Genomic DNA, 20,775 nt, shown 5'->3' with positions numbered 1-20,775 from the left:
TGGGATTGTTTAGTCTGCAGAAGAGAAGAATGAGGGGGGATTTGATAGCTACTTTCAACTACCTGAGAGGTGGTTCCAAAGAGGATGGTTCTAGACTATTCTCAGTGGTAGAAGATGACAGGACAAGGAGTAATGGTCTCAAGTTGCAGTGGGGGAGGTTTAGGTTGGATACTAGGAAAAACTTTTTCACTAGGAGGGTGGTGAAACACTGGAATGCGTTACCTAGGGAGGTGGTAGAATCTCCTTCCTTAGAGGTTTTTAAGGCCCGGCTTGACAAAGCCCTGGCTGGGATGATTTAGTGGGGGATTGGTCCTGCTTTGAGCAGGGGGTTGGACTAGATGACCTCCTGAGGTCCCTTCCAACCCTGATATTCTATGATTCTATGATTCTGCTTAGTTCCATTGCTGTAAATCCAGAAAAACCCTGCTGAAGTTAATGGAGTTAGGATTTATGCTAGGGCTTGGCACTGGGTGTGAGAGAGGTGTAATGGAACAGGTATAAATGGCAAAGTAGCTTGCACTGATCTGGTAGTGTGTGCCCATAGTGTGGCTTACACAGCTGTGGTATCCTGGGAGGATGTTGGACGGTGCAGTGGGACACGCCCCTTTATCTTACACCATCCTGCCTCAGTTTCCTCTCACCAGGGTTTTCTCTCTCTCCCAGCAGGGGTTCATGTGGATCAGCCTCTCCAGCTGGGTAGCTCTCAGAGTTTACTCTCCTTCTGGGGTAACAAAAGTTGGCACAAACAGCTTTTTCACTCTGCTTGGGCTCCTCTTCTGCCCGCTTTCTGGGCTCCCTTTAAATCTTGCTCTGCAGGGACAGAGCACTGACTCCCAGGCTACTTCCCTGCAGTTCTTCCAGGACCTTCCACCGGAGCCCCCCGTGCTCTCTGAGGTTCCTTCCAAACTGAGTGGGGCACAGGGGCTGACTGAACAGGGCTGGTGAGCCCCAGGCCCATGGTTCTTAAAGGGGCAGGCCACCCTGTCACAACCTGTAAAAACTTTTCACTGTCCTTGGCTTCCTTCAATTAACCTCAAGAATATTGCCTACTCCAGCTGCCCCAGGAGCAGGTGAACTGGCAGCTAGAGATGAGGCTGCTTGTCAGTGGGGGAAATGAACCCTGCAGCCATTGCTTTGTGAGGCGCTTGCAGGGGCGAGGGGGGCAGCCTGGCTTTGCTGCACATGCTCTAGTTTATTCAGCTGGCTGGAAGGTAAACGCTATTCTGAAACGGACACGGATGAATAAGCCACGTGACCGGGTGCTCAGGAGAGACTGGATGGACAAGACATGTACAGCAAAGCGAAGATCATCAAAGAACCTTTTGAACTATGCAGAGAGTAAATGTTGGTTGCCAAGAACTGAGAAGGCAGCTGGACTTGAGTCAGCTGTCGAGGGATGGCTGACTGGTTGGCCGAAGGGACTGGCAATGGGATGTTGAGTCTCCCACCTGGTGTTTTCTTGTTCAAATCTAGCACAGGTTGAGTTTGACTGGAAATCATTCCCACACTACCATCCGATGGCTGTTTGGAGACCAATGAGAAATGAAGTGTGGGTGAGATGGCATTCACAAGCCAGGACAGAAACGTTCTGCACTTAAATCAGCCCCACCTTAGACTGGAAGGTAAGCTTTCTGGCTGTGGCTGACAATCAGGACAGGACAGGATACAAGGGAGGAGACAGGCCTGGAGGTGGCTACCTTGGCCTGGCGAACACGTTCTTAGAGAGGCTAGAGACTGAACTCCCTTCCAGATCAGGAGTAAGGCCCGTGGGCAGGGCAGGGCAGTGGGGGGAACCTACTGCTGCCTGTCTTGTACTTCCGGGGCTAGACAGCATCAGTCTTCAGAGTTGTCAGTCCAGCACTTGGTGCAATCAGACACCCACATAAGAGCAAATTAACGTTATTGACCATTGAGGAGCGGTTCCTTGTCTCCCTAGACATGATGGAAAATCCTGGTGCAAGTGGCCATGCTGTAACTGAATTGATAATGCTGTGCCATCCCCAGTCCTCCAGACGCTTAATGTATGTGCTTCGCTTCACTCCCGTGAGCAGCCCCAGTGAAGTCCATGGTGAAAGGGTAATTGAAGAAATAAAGATTAAAAAATGGAATCCAAAGCAGGTAACGTGGATTCCAGTGTGACTGAAAAGCTGGGGAGCAAGCCAGCCCGTGTGATCTACGAGGACTAGGGACCAAGTGGCTAAGCGGCAGTTCTGCAGAAAAGGACTAGGGGTTACAGTGGACAAGAAGCTGGATATGAGTCAACAGTGTGCCCTTGTTGCAAAGAAGGCTAACAGCATTTTGGGCTGTATAAGTCGGAGCATTGCCAGCAAATCGAGGGACGAGATCATTCCCCTCTATTTGGCATTGGTGAGGCCTCATCTGGAGTATTGTGTCCAGTTTTGGGCCCCCACACTACAAGAAGGATGTGGAAAAATTGGAAAGAGTCCAGCAGAGGGCAACAAAAATGATTAGGTAGCTGGGGCACATGACTTATGAGGAGAGGCTGAGGGAACTGGGATTGTTTAGTCTGCAGAAGAGAAGATTGAGGGGGGATTTGATAGCTGCTTTCAACTACCTGAAAGGGGGTTCCAAAGAGGATGGATCTAGACTGTTCCAAGTGGTAGCAGATGACAGAATGAGGAGCAATGGTCTCAAGTTGCAGTGGGGGAGGTCTAGGTTGGATATTAGGAAAAACTTTTTCACTAGGAGGGTGGTGAAGCACTGGAATGCGTTACCTAGGGAGGTGGTGGAATCTCCATCCTTAGAAGTTTTTAAGGTCAGGCTTGACAAAGCCCTGGCTGGGATGATTTAGTGGGGGATTGGCCCTGCTTTGAGCAGGGGGTTGGACTAGATGACCTCCTGAGGTCCCTTCCAACCCTGATATTCTATGATTTTAGAAGAAGCATGGTCCAAGCCACAAAGGTGAGAGCAGTTTGGGGACAGACTTGCAACAGGGACGGAAGTAACAAACCTGACAAGGGGTGTAAAGCAGCAGCAAAGAAAGAGTGGGAGACTCATATAATGAAACGTCATCAGCTAATACGGGAACATTAAAAAAAAAAACCTGTGCCCAAGGAGCGAGGGAACCTGTAAGGCAAAGGGAGAGCAGGAGGTCCATTAAATATGGAGAGAAACCAAAATCCGGTGGACTTGGGAATGGCTGAAGTAGCCCTTATGAATTTAAGGAGAATGAGACCCTTGAGAGAGCGAATGTTGCAGCTGAGCTGGCAGAAGCAGGAGAAATGCCCTGTACTGGGAAGGGGAGAGAATTCCTGGCAAAAACGAAACAGTTGTCAGCAGGAAATCCTGTGTGAGAATGATCTGACTCCCAAGGAGAGCCGTCCTGCCTGCTGTTTCCTAGATTGGCTGTTCATATTAATTCTCTGCATTGTAGTATGTGGGGAAAAGATTGAATGGAAGCTGCCCCTCCTGCCCCGCCCCTCATGGCCCTTCTGAAAATAGATGTATCCTAGGAGACTAACCTTGGGATCAGCAGTGATAGGCCATGTGCTTCAGAGGCTGCTTGCCGGGGTGGAGAGGTACTCTGCATGTCCTTTCTGCACCCTGTCGCCGGTGGAATGGCCCCAGTTCTGCTGCACGCAGGGTCTTCTGTGGCTCTTCCTTTGACTGGAAGATTTGGACCTAATAAACAAACACCAATTTCATTGCTAGGCTCTTCCAGGAGCAACCCCTGACCACTCTTGTGGACTTGGCCGAAGAATCCTTTGCTTTCGTATTGCTATTACTAATCAGTTAATTCACGGATGCATTTCCTTCTTGATTAGTAGTCCAGCCCCACCCACAGCGAGTGAGATCCTGTCCACACACAGAGAAGTCATCATAGCTCCTTCCCCAAAGAAAGCCCAGTGTAAGGGGACAGACAGACTAATGGGATGTGGGAGGAGGAGAAGTAACAACATATATAGGCTTTTAATTTTAAATAAATGAGCTTCTCCACAATGCTCCCCATACCCGGCCATTCTGAGCTGGCTCGTTTCTTGCAGGCATTCGGTAGAATTGGACTTGAGGAAAGGGCAGTGGCTTCCCAGATGCATTCAGCGAATGCCTTTCATGTTTAAGGGGCAGCATGGCAGGAAGCACGAAGGTGCCTGTGGGAGACGAGGATACACGGGAGGTCAAGGCTTGCATCAGTAGTGGAGGGTGAAGTGATGGGAGACAGGCAGATAGGGGCTGCATTGTGAAGGGTTCTGGAAGTGAAGACAAGAAACTTGAACTTGATCCCCTGGAGGAGGGGGACCCAGGGGGACAGTCAGAGGGTTGTGGAGGTGGTCAGAGTGACTGGCCAGGAAGATGAGCTTGACAGCTGCACTCCATATGTAGAAGGCAATATGGGTATCATGGAGACCAGAGGAGGAATTGGAATAAGATTTTATAGAGACTATAAGCCCTCATGCTTTGTGACAGAAGCCAGCCACTAGCAGCCTTGGAGCTAGGAGGAAACCCTGTAGTTCGGTTATGACGTAGTCTGTGTGGTTTCTTGCACCTTCCTCTGTAGCATCTGCTGCCGGCAACTTTTGGAGACAGGAGACTGGATGAGAAGGACCCCGGTCTAATTCTGGTATGGCAGCTCCTCTGTGCCTAAAGAGAGCTAACTGAATTTGGGATAAAAGCAGAGAAGGGCTCTCTGGTGCTCAGAAATGGATCCACTCACAAGTTCCTCCTTTTGCTTCCCCCTTTTCAAAGTGTTTTCTTTTTCTCTGCCTTTTCGTTTCCCTTTCTAAAACCCTCCACACTAGTATGGAATGAGTAGCAGTGGCCCCTGGAATCCAGGCTGGACACTCCTGTGCTGGGTGCGTTGCCTTCCTGCCCGAGCGTTTCACAGCTTGGTGTGACTGGCATTTTTATTTTTATTTTTTATTTGTTTAAAGGAGCAAATCCACTTTCCCTATCTACAGGAAACAGGAGGGGGGAAAAGACAGAAGAATTTGGCAAGTAGCCAAGGCCAGTCAGTGAAGTCAGTAGTAAGGAATTAAGAGTAAATTTAGTCACCAGTTCATCACAGAGGAAACCGGGTCTGCAGTGGATTTTAACGTCTGAGACAACCCTATAGTGGCTTGTTTCCCAGTTTAGAACAACTTTGCTTTCCTAGATGCACATCCTGCGTGTGCAATAACCAGAGGAGTTTAAGTTGATCTAGGGAGGGGATAAAGCAGCATATAAATGAGAAGAGAGGAGTGTATTCGAGTGCTATGGAGGGCAGTAACTGTTGCTGTGACTTTTAAAAGTCTTCAAGGGTAAGATTTAATGCTCTCTTTTGCCTTGTTTGTTTTTCTGTCAGCTTCAGTTGTAGAAAGTTTGCATTTTTAGACATGGAAGCTTTGTAAAGTCTGACCAAAATGCGTTGGTTTTGGGGGGAGTTTATGACTAAATTGTAGAATTGCTGGGTGGAGCGAGCTGAACTCTGCATGATTTTAAACACAGACTATTCGGGGAAACTCGGCTATTGTTTGAATTGTTTCACAGTGAGGAAAGTGCAGTTTGCTTTTCTTTCTGCAAAAATCTCTCCCCACAGCTGTTAAGAAGTAACATGAAAACCATCACTAGCTTGTTCAAATGTGTCCAGTGCAGATCAGTACTGCTTTCCATATGTGTCAGTTTAGGGAGTATTTTATATGAAAACAGATGGCTGATATTGGGTCATTACTTCAACCCATGACAGATAACTGGCTGTATCTCTTTCCCAGTAATTATCTTGGCACTTTGTAGGGCTCTAGGTCTTTTCATATGGACACAGTTTTATGAGTTTCCTTGGTACAGCATGACATTTTGATTTAAATAAAAAAATAGAACGATGCAAAATGAACATGGTACACATTCAATGGATTAAAAATGGCTAACTGACAGGTCTCAAAATATAATTATAAATGGGGAATCATCATTGAATGGGTGTGTTTCTAGTGGTCTCCCTCAGGTATCGGTTCTTGGCCCTATGCTATTTAACATTTTATCAAAAACTTGGAATAAAACTTACAATTATTACTGGTAAAGATTGCAAATGAGACAAAGTTTGGGGGAATGGTGAGTAATGAGGACAGGTCACTGATACAGAGCGATCTGGATCACTAGGTAAGCTGAGCGCAAGCAAACAATATGCATTTTAATACTGCCAAAGGTAAAGTTACACATTAGCAACAAAGAAAGCAGCCCATACTTATGGGATGGGGGACTCTGTCCTGGGAAACAGGGACTCTAAAAAGATTTGGGGGTCTTGGTGGACAATCAGCTGAACATGAGCTCCCAGGGCAACACTGTGGCCAAAAGGGCTAATGCCATCCTTGGATGTATAAACAGAGGAATGTTGTCTGGGAGTAGAGGTGTTACGTTACCTTGTATTTGGCACTGGTGCAACCGCTGCTGGAAGACTGTGTCCAGTTCTGGTGTCCACAATTCAAGAAGGAGGTTGATAAATTTGAGAGCGTTCAGAGAAGAGCCACGAGAATGAATAAAGGATTAGAAAACCTGCCTTACAGTGGTAGACTCAAGGAGCTCAGTCTATGTAGCTTAACAAAGAGAAGGTTAAGGGGTGACTTGATAAGTCAATAAGTACTTACACAGGGAACAGAAATTTGATAAAGGGCTCTTCAGTCTAGCAGAGGAAGGTCTAACATAATCCAATGACTAGAAGCTGAAGCTAGACAAATTCAGAGTGGAAATAAGGTGCAAATTTTTAACAGTGGGGGTCATTAACCAGAAGAACAATCTATCAAGGATTGTGGTGAATTCTCCATCACTGACAATTTTAAAATCTAGATAGAATGTTTTTCTAAAAGGTCTGCTCTAGTTCCAACAGAAATTAATTGAGGGCAGTCGTATGGGCTTGTGTTACACAGGATGTCAGACTAGTCCTATGGCCTGTGCTATGCAGGAGGTCAGACTAGAAAGATGATCACAAAAACTCCAAGGCCAGAAGGGACCAGTGAAAACCATCAGCTTTGAAGAGCTCTTCAAAATGTAATCACTGAAGGGCTGGCTCATCTCAGAGCCTCAACAGCGCTGTCTGGCTGCCCTATTTTTGATTCAAAGGAAAACTTGGGCTTCTAGGAAATATTTCAACTTGCCAATTGGTGCTACTAGAGTACAGGCTGGGTCACTACTTCCAGCATGAGTCCCATTTGCAGAATTCATCACCTAGGTTTCCTAGAACTTGTTCCAGGCTGAAACCAGTCAAACCCAGCCTCACCCCAAGGCAGCAAGGGAGGTCCAGTGGTTGGGTCGCTAGCCTGAGGCTCAGAAGGCCTGGGTTTAATTCTCTGTTTTGCCACAAACGTCCTGCGTGACCGTAGGCAAGTCACTTCGTCTCTTGGTGCCTTAGGTCCCCATCTGCGAAATGGTGAGAACAACCCTGCCCTACCTCCAGGACATTCTGTGAGGATATGCACATTAAAGGCTGTGAGGTGCTCAGCACTACAATGATGGGGACTAGATTGTGACTAGTTTTTAATTTTGTTTGAAGACCAAAATTTTCCAATTTCAGTGCCCAGAGAGAGAGAACTGAATCCGCCTTTACCTCTGGGCACCAGTATTTGAACAATTTGGCTGAACTCTTGAGTACTGCAAAGGGAAGGCTTTACAAGCATTAACTAAAGTGGCACCATTACAAAGTCAGCACTGCCCACCATTACCCGAGAGTGGTGTCTAGACAGCACAGGTTTCTTCTCTCCTCAACACAGAAAAGAGTGCAGTGTCTTGGAGACCACCGTGTGTGTGTCACCTGTTGTCTTTTTAGTTGCAGCAACCATAGGAGAGTATTGTGTCCACTTAACAGGTGAGTAAACTAATTTGGAAAGAATAAAAAAAATGAGTTGGGAAACTTGCCTATCCTATTTCACTCCAAAAATTTCTTGCAAAATCTCAACAATCCTTCCGACCCCTGCTGATAGTGATGGAAGGTCCAAGCTCAGGGCCTCTTCTCATGGTGCATAGTATTACTTCACTCAGATCAGATGGCTGGCATATCCCACCAGCTGCCTTGAACTTGCTCTGGGTCCTCTAAATATTTATTGGTTAGCTATTTAGTATTTTAATGGAAGGATATTTTTGTTCTGAAGTTTGTGAAGGTTTATAGTTTCTTCATCAGATAGAGGCAAATAAAACCATCCGATTACATGTCCCATTCACAGACTAAACTGCTGTGGAGAGTTATCATGTGCACAAATGGCATGTGCTCTGTGTTTCAAATATCACATGGACGTTTACATTGTGAGGCGCTGGCCAAGACACTGACCACACCCTCCATCCTGGACATTTGCCCTCTGATCATGAGAGTAGTGCAAAGTCTCCAGAGCTGATTGGACTCATTGCCACTTTTGATATGCAGAGAGCAGAAGTGCCTTCTTCACATCCAGTTTGCAGGAGACTCTGCCCTTCCTCAACAAGGAACTAGCCCTGGGGAGCCATGCCTTTAGATTAGGCTGTTGTATCTCACTGTAATCAGGGCTGAAGACAAAAGGCAACTCTGGCTAATGCAGCACATAGCAGCTTGCCTCTTAAGCAGCAAAGAACACCGAGAGTACATTTACTCCTGAAACAGTCTAGATCACCATTTCTCAAATGCAAGGTTTTCTTGCATCCACAGCCTACTAGGCAGTGATGGGGGGGTGGGAGCAAAGCAGTGGCCCTTCCCCTGGGGTTGCCAGCAGGGGGTTGGGCCGTGTCCCCCTCTGGAGCCACAAACGCCAGAAGAGCGGGTAGCCACCTTCCCAGGGTGGTGGGCTTCTGGCTTCAGCCCTGGGGCGATGGGTGGCAGGCTCTGGCTATGGGGTTTTGGGCTCTGACCACAGGCTTTGGGTTTTGGCCCCAGGTTCGCCACCCTACCTCCCATGCCAATACTCCTGGCCCCCACTGCCTCCCTACCCACCTCTCCATCCAGGGCTTAATTTTTCCCCCAGCTTGCCAGGGCTGAGTAAGTCTGCTGTGAAAAGCGATATTTGTGTGTTTGTTAATATCACTTTTCACTGCCTCCCAGCTAGCTAACAAGTCTGCTGTGACAAGTGATATTAACAAACATATAAATATCAGTTTTCACCGCAGCAGACCTACTAGCTAGCAAGTCTAAAAATAAAGCAACCAAAAAAGCAAAAGAAACAACAACAAAGACAAAGCACCTTCTTTTGTTTCGTTCTGTTTAGATCCAGTAAAGAATCGAGACAACTGTACATTGTTTTTATTATTGAGTCTACAAAAAAACCCCAAACCTCTACATCGATAAATTACAATGATTTGGACGTGGCTATGTGCATATTTATTGGTTTTTCCTAAAGTTAATTAAGTATTTTAGGAAAAATTGTCAGAGCAACCACCAGTAAGAGTTGGTGGCCGCACTCTGAGACCACCAAAAATTTTCTCCTGAGAACCCCTGGGCTAGATCCTGGCTCTTATCTTTAAGACTTTCAAAGGCTTGGACCTGGTTTACAGACACCCCCTCTCCCACCAAGGCAGCTGCTCTCATGGATGCTGAAGCAATATCCACAGCGAGACTCGCAGAGGCAGTGTCAAGTCTTTGACTGTGGAACTCCTCTTTTCGGGGGGAGCTGAATGAATCCTAGTTAGACAGTGTGCAGAACACAATGCTAAAACCTCTTTGCAGTAACAGGAGAAGAATTAATCCGCTATTAAACAAAAACCACCACCACCACCCCTCGGGATGCAGACTCTGGTAAATCAGTGACTGAGCTTGGTATGGTGGGCAACAGAGCATCCCAATTCTGTGTTTGATGCCAATGCTGTATGGGAGTTGGGAGGATGGATGAAGTGTTAGCTGCTGTGGGTTTTTTTTTTACATCCCAGGCTTAATGAGTTACAGCTACTCAGGAGCAACTTTGCATTAGCATTTTGGGCAGAGAGGATCTGCACAAGAAGGTTTGGATCCAGATCAAAGCTTCTCCAGGGATCTGGGGTTTTTGTTTGTGTTTATCTCTAATTCCAGGAGGGGAGAGGAGACCAAATTAATTCCCTGCACAACCGCAGTGAAGCTACACCAGGGAGGCATTTGGGCCAATATATACCCTTTATTTAGTTCTTAGAACAGGGAGAAAATATATACAATCTGATGTTCCTGTCCCCTCAGGTGTCCTCACTGCGGATGACTAACTGGTGGTAGAATTAATCTCAAATGAGAGCTGGATTCTCCCTGTTGAAGTTACACATACACACACACCGCGGCCCTTGTTGCTTAAGTGGGAGATGGGTCAGGGTCTTTCGCATGGAATTCATTTCTGGAGGTTGTTTCAGCCAGATGTTTGTATTTTCTTCTTTAACAGTTTGTGTTATGAATATAACATTATTTCTTGTATTAAATACTGTACTGGTTAGATTTCTCTGCAACACACAGAGCTGTATGGAAAACATGAGCCAGGGCTGGATGTGGAGAATTCGGGGCAAGCTTTATACCTTTAGAAGCTTGTCTGAGGTCACCACTGTTAGAGTGTCCTTCATGAGCAGTTCTGGCATCAGGATACTGGACTGCAAGGACGGGCCTCTGTATCTCAAGGCCTTCACTTCATGCTAGGCATCTGATCAGGAATTGAGTCAACCTCAGAGTGGCAGAGCATATAAAGAGAATGGTACTTAATCAGAACTAACTGAATGCCAAGGTTTCTCCATATCAGGCTCGGCAGAAATTAGTGCTGTGCTGGGATATGAGCTACAGAACTCAGACCCAGAGATACTGCAATAGTACTAGGGTACAAAGGGTATTGGCTCATTCCTGTTCTCTACAACAGCTCTTATTAAAAATGAAAGAGAAACCCTAAACATGTGGAATAGGTGGGGGCTGAAAATGAAGAGTTGCATGAGAACTAAAAGTAATGGACATTATCCCGTGACCGAATATGCTGACCCTTGCTGCAAAGACACTGGTTGTCTGTGGCTTTGTGCTGGGACTCCGTATTCCAGAGACAGCCTGTGGTTTTGTTCTCAGTGGCTGTATTATGAGGAATCCTTTCCCACTAAAGCATGAGAGCTTGTTGGCCTTGCCTCATTGCTGTTGTCCAGAAAACTTGTTTTAATAACAACACGGGGAGTACCTCAACCTTCCCAGGCTGGCCCTGTTAGCCAGGCAAGGCTCAGTTCCTGACAGCAATCATGGCAAAATCCATCAAGCACACAGGGGAATGGAGACTCGTCGGGGTGTGGGAGGGGTCTTCCGGCTACAGTAGGGGGTTGGAGTATATAGGGGGTGTATGGACTCCGGGTATCACTTACCTCAGGTGGCTCCTGGAAGTGGCCGGCATGTCCCTGCAGCCCGTAGGTGGAGATGTGGCCAGGTGGTTCTGCACACTGCCCCCATCCACAGGCGCTACCCCCGCTGCTCCCATTGGCCGCAGTTCCTAGCCAATAAGAACTGTGGAGCCGGCGCTCGGGACAGGGGCAGTGCACGGAGCCTCCCTGGCCACCACTGCGCCTAGGGGCCACAGGGACATGCTGGCCACTTCCAGGAGCCGCGTGGAGCCAGGGCAGGCCGGGAGCCTGACTTAGCTCTGTTGTGCTGCCGACTGGGACTTTTAATGGCCTGGTGAGTGGTGATGACCAGAACCGCCAGGGTCCCTTTTCGACGGGGTGTTCCGCTCGAAAGATGTCTGGCAACCTAACTGTCACTGTGAGTGCTAGCCTCAGGCCATACCTGTGCACCCCCAAGGCAATGTCTGTGAGTGCAGGTGGCACGAGGGAGGAAGGCCCTTTGCACCCTGTCTCCCACCTGACCTATTCCCTGTGCAGGATCAGGAACCAAGCAGCTCCAAATGTCCTAGTCAAGTAACCTGTGTTTATGCAGGATTATTGGGAAACCTGAGCTGATTATGTAATTAAAAATCACCACGTGAAGAACTGCAGCCATTGGTCATATTGTTTAGGAATTGAACTCTTCCATTTGAAGGCCGCAAACCTTTACTTTTTGTGCGGCAGGAATCCCCATTGTAACTAATCTTCTCTTTTCTTCTCCAGAAATTCCATGGAACTGCACTGAAAGAAACTTGGGATGCCGCTATTTGGATTAAAGTTTGGAAAGAAGAAATTGAAAGGTAAGGCAGAGCCAGGTGGATCCCAGTGTCTGTGACAATCCACAGAATGTACACACAGGACCCAGTCTCTGACTCCTACGTAAATGTGTGGGAGCATGTCTTACACCTGTGGAGTAGGCCAGGAAGTCTAGGGACAGCCACTTTCTGTTCACTTTCCCAGCACTGGGAACTCCCCCAGGGAGGTGCTGTAAACTGAGTCCCAGTGAACAAGATAATGTTTAAACAGAACAGTGAAGCTTGAACTAAACCCCGGGAAATGGCTGGGCTTGGAAAACCTTGGGCTTGTCTCCTTTTACGCACAGCCCTGTGGCACTGCACCCTCCAATGGCTGACGAAACATGCGGCTGGCAAACGGGGATGTGGAATTAATGGCAATGACCCAGGTACACCTCTCTGCTAGGAGGCAGTAGGGAGCTGGAGCCGGTTCGCACCGGTTTGCGTGAACCGGTTGTTAAATTTTGAAGCCGTTTTAGAACCAGTTGTTAACCCGCTTCCCTGCAGGGGGCACTGAGGCTTTGATGGGCTCCGGCCAGGAAGTGATGTAATTCCTCCTCCGGCCACCGGGGGCGCTGCGCTGCGGGAGCCACGTGGGCTGCCCCCTGGCCCTGGGCACCAGCCCTGGTGCTGCTGCTGCTCCCCTGGCCCTGGGGCTCCCGCTGCTGCCTGGGGGGTCCCCGGCTGCTCTGCTGGGCCTGGGCTGCGTCCTGCTGCTCTCCCCACGAGCACCCACCACCCTGCCCGCAGCCAGCCCCGCACCTCCTGCCTGCAGCCAGCCCCTGCCGCACCCCCCTGCCCTGCCTCCAGCCACCCCCTGCACCCCCTGCCCTGCCCGCAGCCAGCCCCTGCCCGCAGCCAGCCCCTGTCTCCAGCCACCCCTGCACCCCCTGCCTGCAGCCAGCCCCTGCCGCACCCCCTGCCCTGTCCACACCAGCCCCGCACCCCCTGCTCTGCCCGCAGCCAGCCCCTGTCTCCAGCCACCCCCGCACCCCCTGTCCTGCCCACAGCCATCCTCTGCCACACCCCCTGCCCTGCCCACACCAGCCCTGCACCCCCTGCTCTGCCTGCAGCCACCCCCTGCCTGAAGCCAGCCCCTGGGGCACCCCCTGCCCTGCCCGCAGCCAGCCCCTGCCGCACGCTCCCCCTGCCTCCAGCCACCCCCTGCACCCCCTGCCCTGCCTGCAGCCAGCCCCTGGGGCACCCCCTGCCCTGCCCACACCAGCCCTGCACCCCCTGCTCTGCCTGCAGCCACCCCCTGCCTGCAGCCAGCCCCTGGGGCACCCCCTGCCCTGCCCGCAGCCAGCCCCTGTCTCCAGCCACCCCTGCACCCCCTGCCTGCAGCCAGCCCCTGCCGCACCCCCTGCCCTGTCCACACCAGCCCCGCACCCCCTGCTCTGCCCGCAGCCAGCCCCTGTCTCCAGCCACCCCCGCACCCCCTGCCCTGCCCACAGCCATCCCCTGCCGCACCCCCTGCCCTGCCCACACCAGCCCTGCACCCCCTGCTCTGCCTGCAGCCACCCCCTGCCTGAAGCCAGCCCCTGGGGCACCCCCTGCCCTGCCCGCAGCCAGCCCCTGCCGCACGCTCCCCCTGCCTCCAGCCACCCCCTGCACCCCCTGCCCTGCCTGCAGCCAGCCCCTGCCGCACCCCCTGCCCTGCCCACACCAGCCCTGCACCCCCTGCTCTGCCTGCAGCCACCCCCTGCCTGCAGCCAGCCCCTGGGGCACCCCCTGCCCTGCCCGCAGCCAGCCCCTGCCGCACGCTCCCCCTGCCTCCAGCCACCCCCTGCACCCCCTGCCCTGCCCGCAGCCAGGCCCTGGTGCACCCCCTGCCCTGCCCGCAGCCAGCCCCTGTCTCCAGCCACCCCTGCACCCCCTGCCTGCAGCCAGCCCCTGCCGCACCCCCTGCCCTGTCCACACCAGCCCCGCACCCCCTGCTCTGCCCGCAGCCAGCCCCTGTCTCCAGCCACCCCCGCACCCCCTGCCTTGCCCACAGCCATCCCCTGCCGCACCCCCTGCCCTGCCCACACCAGCCCCGCACCCCCTGCTCTGCCTGCAGCCAGCCCCTGCCTGCAGCCAGCCCCTGGGGCACCCCCTGCCCTGCCCGCAGCCAGTCCCTGCCGCATGCTCCCCCTGCCTGCAGCCAGCCCCTGTTGCACCCCCTGCCCTGCCTGCAGCCAGCCCCTGCCGCATCCCCTGCCCTGCCCACAGCCAGCCCCTGTCTCCAGCCAGCCCCGCACCCTCTGCCCGCAGCCAGGCCCTGCTGCACCCCCTGCCCTGCCTGCAGCCAGCCCCTGTTGCACCCACCCCCTGCCCTGTCTCCAGCCAGCCCCACACCCCCTTGCCTCCAGTCAACCCCGCACCCTCCTGTCTCCAGCCAGCTCCGCACCCCCTGCCCTGCCCGCAGCCAGCCCTGCACCCCCTGCCTCCAGCTAGCCCTGCCCCATGCCTCTGTCTGCAGCTGGCCCCACGTCCACTGGTGCCCTGCAGTTCCCAGGGCAGTAACCCTGCACACCTGCTTCAATGAGGGGGGCAGGGAGCAGCTGGGACCCACACATGCACACCCTAGGGTGACCAGACAGCAAGTGTGAAAAATCAGGACAGGGGTGGAGGGTAATAGGAGCCTATATAAGAAAAAGACCCCAAAATCGGGACTGTCCCTATCAAATCGGGACATCTGGTCCCCCTAGCACACGCCCAGGGTGTGGCGGGGACCCACACCTGTGAAACGGAGCTCATTTCTAGGTCAGGCCCATCTTTTTGAAAAAGAACTTTAGGCAGGGTTAACACACACGCTTATTTTCCCGGCCTTGTTCGGCTTTTTGGTTCTTAAATCGCCATCCGGGAGGAATTTTTAAATTTTAAAAGTTCCTCCCAGGAAAATATGGACGTACGGTAACCCTGTTGGTACAAAAAATACATACTGGGGCACATCCCTTACATCAGAACTTTTTATAGGGAGCCGGTTGTTAAGATTTTGGCAGCTCAGCGCTGGGTGGCAGCGATCTGAAAGCTACAAAGCAGGGGAGTGCTATCAGCCGCAGAGACTCTCCAGACCCTGCACTCCCTGGGATTCCAAGTCAGAGCCTGGGACAAGAGGGAGTGAAGTTAGGGAGCAGCCAGTCTGCCCAATGTGATCTTCTCAAGAGCCCATGGTGTCTCCACTGGAAATCCATGCAGAAATGGACTCTGCTTGGAGCAGCATGAACTTCCATTCTGCACCTGCAACAACTGCTGTGGCTGGGGGATAGGGCTCAGGACAGGTGTAGCAGGGAGGCCAAGGGCAGCTCTTCTGAGAGAGGACTGGCATCAGCTAAGCAATGCTGCAGTGGAGGCTGACTCCTTGTATAGCGGCCCTGGGATCCAGAGACTCTGCCTGCTGACTCTTGGGCTCTGAGGATGAAGAGGCCTTGTTCTCTTTAGATCTGCTAGGCTTCAAACCCCTCTCTGGCAGGAGCTTGGACAGTCTGGTCCCTTGTAGTGTCCCATGGCCTTTTCTCCTTTCCCATAGGTATTTTAGTGGGAGCAAGTCCAGTTGAGTGTAACTTGCACCTTCTGTCAGACCCTTGGCCATGCTCTTGGCACCAACTTCGACCCTCTCAGGGCATGGCTACACTTGCAGATGTAGAGCGCTTTGAGTTAAACCAGCCTTCAGAGAGTGCAGTAGGGAAAGCGCTGCAGTCTGTCCACACTGACAGCTTCAAGCACACTGGCGTTGCCACATTTGCAGCATTTGCAGAGGCATTGGGAGCGATGCATTATGGGCAGCTATCCCAGCATGCAAGTGGCTGCAATGTGCTTTTCAAATGGGGATGGAGTGTGACAGGGAGTGTGTTGTGTGTATATGGGAGGAGAGAGAGTGGGTTTTTGGGGGGCTGAGAGCATGTCAGCATACTGTCTTGTAAGACCAGACAGTAGAAGACCTCCCCCCCCCCGGCCTCTCTCTCTCTCACACACAGCATTCCACACAAATGGTTGCTTTCTCTCGGAGCAGATAAGCAGCTGGCTGACAGAAACCGAGCTTTCAAAGGGCATTTCTGCATTCCTACAGCCGATTCCAAACAATGACAAGAGTGGCCACGTGACTTAAGGGGACTATGGGACGTTTCCGGAGGCTGATCAGAGCACAGTAAAGCAACACCTCGTTCACACTGGCGCCGCGGCGCTCCAGCGAGGGCGCAGCAAACGTTATCCCACTTGCCAAGGTGGAGACCAGCAGCGCTGTAGCCGTGGAGTCAGAGCGCTCTACCTGCCTTCCCAGTGTGGACGGGGAGTGAGCTAGTGCGCCCGGGGCTCCTTTTATTGCCCAGTAACTCGCAAGTATAGCCAAGCCCTCAGACTGTCACTCGTTCATTGACGTGTAACTTCCCCACTTTGTACTCCTCCTTCCCGCTGGGCCCATTGAGTCTAAGGGACGCCACCTCCCACACTGAGGGCAGGTCAGAGAGGAGAGCAGCAGCAAAGGTCACTAACAGGAAGGTGTAAGAATGTGTTAAGTTCACACGTCTTGTAATCCCTGGGGCCAGGTCGACACTGTAAACGTACACTGTTACAACAGCATCGCTCTCGGGTGTGAAAAATCCACCCCCCATGAGCGACTCTGCTGTACTGACCTAACCCCTGGTGTAGGCAGCACTACGCCAGTGGAAGGGCTTCTCACAGCGCCATGCCACTGCCTCTTGGGGAGGAGGATTAACGACACCGGTGGGAGCAGCTCTCCTGTCGACATAATCGCATCTTCCCGGACGGGCTGCAGCAGCACTGGGGCAGCTGTGCCGCTGCACCATTTGAAGTCTAGACCTGCCCGCGGTGTGTGCTACTCTCACGCAGGTTCCTTGAGTCTTGATTAGACGTAGGGCTTCACATCAGGCATAGCGTTTCCTCATTCCATGCCATAGGTCCTAGGTCCTAGACGGACACCTCCCTCTCTGTCACGAGATGGCGTTCAGAGAGGAGGCATTTTCCCTTGCCTTTGCAGGGATTCTGTTTGTTTCTCTCTGTCCAAAGAGGTATAAGAATATAAGAATGCCAGATCAATGATTCATCTAGCCCAGTATCCTGTCTTCTGACAGTGGCCAGTGCTAGATGTTTCAGAGGGAATGAACAGAGCAGGGTAATTATCGAGTGATTAATCATCTGTCATCCAGTCCCAGCTTCTGGCAGTGTGAGGTTCAGGGTCACCCAAAGTATGGGGTTGTCCCCCTGATCATCTTGGCTAATAGCCATTGATAGATCTGTCCTCAAGGAATTTTTTTTATACTTTTGGCCTTCACAACATCCCTTGGCAATAAATTCCAGTGGTTCACTGTGCGTTGTGTGAAGAACTTTCTTACGTTTTTTTAAACCTGCTGCCTATTAATTTAATGTATTGACTACTGGTTTGTGTGTTATGTGAAGGGGTAAATAACACTTCTTGATTCACTTTCCCCACACCCGTCATGAGTTTATAGGCCTCAATCACATAGAATCATAGAATCATAGAATATCAGGGTTGGAAGGGACCTCAGGAGGTCATCTAGTCCAACCCCCTGCTCAAAGCAGGACCAATCCCCAATTAAATCATCCCAGCCAGAGCTTTGTCAAGCCTGACCTTAAAAACTTCTAAGGAAGGAGATTCCACCACCTCCCTAGGTAACGCATTCCAGTGTTTCACCACCCTCCTAGTGAAAAAGTTTTTCCTAATATCCAACCTAAACCTCCCCCACTGCAACTTGAGACCATTACTCCTTGCCCTGTCCTCTTCTACCACTGAGAATAGTCTAGAACCATCCTCTTTGGAACCACCTCTCAGGTAGTTGAAAGCAGCTATCAAATCCCCCCTCATTCTTCTCTTCTGCAGACTAAACAATCCCAGTTCCCTCAGCCTCTCCTCATAAGTCATGTGTTCCAGACCCCTAATCATTTTTGTTGCCCTTCGCTGGACTCTCTCCAATTTATCCACATCCTTCTTGTAGTGTGGGGCCCAAAACTGGACACAGTACTCCAGATGAGGCCTCACCAATGTCGAATAGAGGGGAACGATCACGTCCCTCGATCTGCTCGCTATGCCCCTACTTATACATCCCAAAATGCCATTGGCCTTCTTGGCAACAAGGGCACACTGCTGACTCATATCCAGCTCACATCCCCCCTTAGTCGCCTCTTTTCTAAACTGAACAGTCCCAGACTTTTAATCTTTCTTCAAATGGAAGTTGTTCCATACTCCTAATCATTTTTGTTGTCCTTCTCTGTATTTTTTCCATATTTTCTGAGATGCAGCAACTGGAACTGCACGCAGTATTCAGGGTGTGGGCATACCATGGATTTATATAGTGTCATTATGATATTATCTGTCTCATTATCTATCCCTTTTCTAATGATTCCTAACATTCTGTTAGGCTTTTTGACTGTCGCTACACATTGAGTGGATGTGTTCAGAGAACTACCCATGATGACTCCAAGATCTCTTTCTTGAGTGGTAACAGCTAATTTAGACCCTTTCATTTTGTTTGTATAGTTCGAATTATGTTTTCCAAAGTGCATTACTTTTCACTTATTGACATTGAATTTCATCTGCCATTTTATTGCCGTCACCGAGATCGCCTTGTAACACATCGCTGTCCGATTTGAACTTAACTATCTGGAATAATTTTACATTGTTTGCAAATTTTACCTCCTCACTGTTTACTCCTTTTTCCAGATCATTTATGAATATGTTGACCAGCTCTCGTCCCAGCGTGGATCCTTGGAGCACCCCAGTATTTACCCCTCTCTACTGTGAAAACTGACTATTTACTCCTACCCTTTGTTTCTTATCTTTTAACCAGTTACTGATCCACGAGAGAACCTTCCCTCTTATCCCATGACAGCTTACTTTTCTTAAGAGCCTTTGGTGAGGGACCTTGTCAAAGGTTTTCTCATAGTCCAAGTACACTATATCCACTGGATCACCCTTGTCCACATGTTTGTTGAGCCCCTCAAAGAACTCTAATAGATTGGTGAGGCATGAATTCCCGTTAGAGAAGCTATGCTGATTCTTCCCCAACAAACCGTGTTCATTTATGAGTCTGATCATTCTGTTCTTTACTATAGTTTCAACTAATTTGCCTGGCACTGAAGTTAGGCTTACCAGCCTGTAGTTTCCAGGATTGCCTCTGGAGGCGACTTTAAAAATCAGTGTTACATTACTATCCACCAGTCATCTGGTACAGAGGCTGATTAAAGAATAGATTGCATACCACGGTTAGTCCTTCTGAAATTTCATATGTGTTCCTTCAGAACTCTTAGATGAATACCATCTGGGCCTGGTGACTTATTACTGTTTAATTTATCCATTTGTTCCAAAATTTCCTCGAGTGACACTTCGATCTGGGAGAGTTCCTCAGATCTGTCACCTAAAAAGAATAGCTCGAGTGTGGGAATCTCCCTCACATCCTCTGCAGTGAAGACCAATACAAAGAATTCTGTTAGCTTCTCCGCAACAACCGTGTCTTCCTTGAGTGCTCCTTTAGTACCACCATCGTCCAGGTGTACTACCAAAACTGACAGCATTTCTTAGTCTTTTGCTAGTTGCTCTTCACATTATTTTTTGGCCTGCCTAATTACACTTTTACACTTGACTTGCCAGAGTTTATGCTCCTTTCTATTTTCCTCAGTAGGATTTGACTTCCAATTTTTAACAGATTTTTTTTTGCCTCTAAGCACCTCTTTCACTCTGTTGTTTAGCCATGGTGGCATTTCTTGGTCATCTTAATATTTTTTTTAGTTGGGGTATACATTTAGTTTGAGCCTCTATTATGGTGTATTTAAAGTTTCCATGCAGCTTGCAGGCATTTCACTCTTGTGATTGTTTCTTTTGATTTCCATTTAACTCGCCTCCTCCTTTTTGTGTCGTTCCCCTTTTTTAAGTTAAATGCTACTGTGGTGGGTTTCTTTGGTATCTCCCCCAGCAAGGATGTTAAATTTAATTATGTTATTGATGCTATTACCGAGCGGTTCAGCTATAAGCACCTCTTGGATCAGATCCTGTGCTCCACTTAGGACTAAATCAAGAATTGCCTCTTCCCTTGTGGGTTCCAGGATTAGTGGCTCCAAGAAGCTGTCATTAATGGTGTCTAGAAATTTTACCTCTGCATCCTGTCCTGAGGTGACATGTTCCCAGGCAATATGGGAAGAGCTGAAATCCCCCATTATTATTGAGTTTTCTAGTCTTGTAGCCTCTCTAATCTCCCTGAGCATTTCACAGTCACCGTCACCATTCTGGGCAGGTGGTCGGTAGACTATTCGTACTGCTATACTCTTATTATTCGAGCATGGAATTTCTATCCAGAGAGATTCTGTGGTATAGCTGGAGTCATTTAAGATTTTTACTCTATCCGATTCTACGCTTTCTTTCCTATATGGTGCCACTCCCCCACCAGCATGACCTACTCTGTCATTCCTATCTATTTTGTTCCCTGGTATTACTGTGTCCCATTGATTATCATCGTTCTATCAAGTTTCTGTGTTGCCTATTATATCAATCTCCTCATTTAATACCAGGCATTAGTATTTAGACTCCTAGCACTGGTATACAAGACACTTACCAAATTTGTCACTATTTAGTTGTCTGTCTTCACATGATGTAATTGGGTTAGTCCTGCTTATATTTTAATATGAAAAAGAATTATGGTACCCTCTCCTGGATCTTGGAAGACCAAAAGAGTTCCTTCAAGGGATTTATTTTTGATCAGTGCTGCTATATCCCCTCACCCAGGCAGCACGG

The 20,775-nt window shown here is 49.9% G+C and overlaps 1 protein-coding gene across 1 annotated transcript in view; it reads left to right on the top strand.

Annotated features, from left to right (window-relative positions):
- The first annotated feature begins 4,905 nt into the window (after positions 1-4,905).
- Positions 4,906-20,775, top strand: part of LOC141987146 (phospholipid-transporting ATPase ID-like) — a 114,620-nt gene continuing 98,750 nt past the window's right edge. The window contains exons 1-2 of the mRNA XM_074952219.1: positions 4,906-5,255; positions 11,962-12,038. Of these exons, the coding sequence (XP_074808320.1) occupies positions 11,996-12,038 (43 nt within the window). The 5' untranslated portion in view covers positions 4,906-5,255; positions 11,962-11,995. The remainder of the gene's footprint in view (positions 5,256-11,961; positions 12,039-20,775) is intronic.

Source organism: Natator depressus, chromosome 5 (assembly GCF_965152275.1).
Source record: "Natator depressus isolate rNatDep1 chromosome 5, rNatDep2.hap1, whole genome shotgun sequence".
NCBI classification, from domain to species: Eukaryota; Metazoa; Chordata; order Testudines; family Cheloniidae; genus Natator; species Natator depressus.
This window is presented reverse-complemented; position numbering and strand designations above follow the sequence as displayed.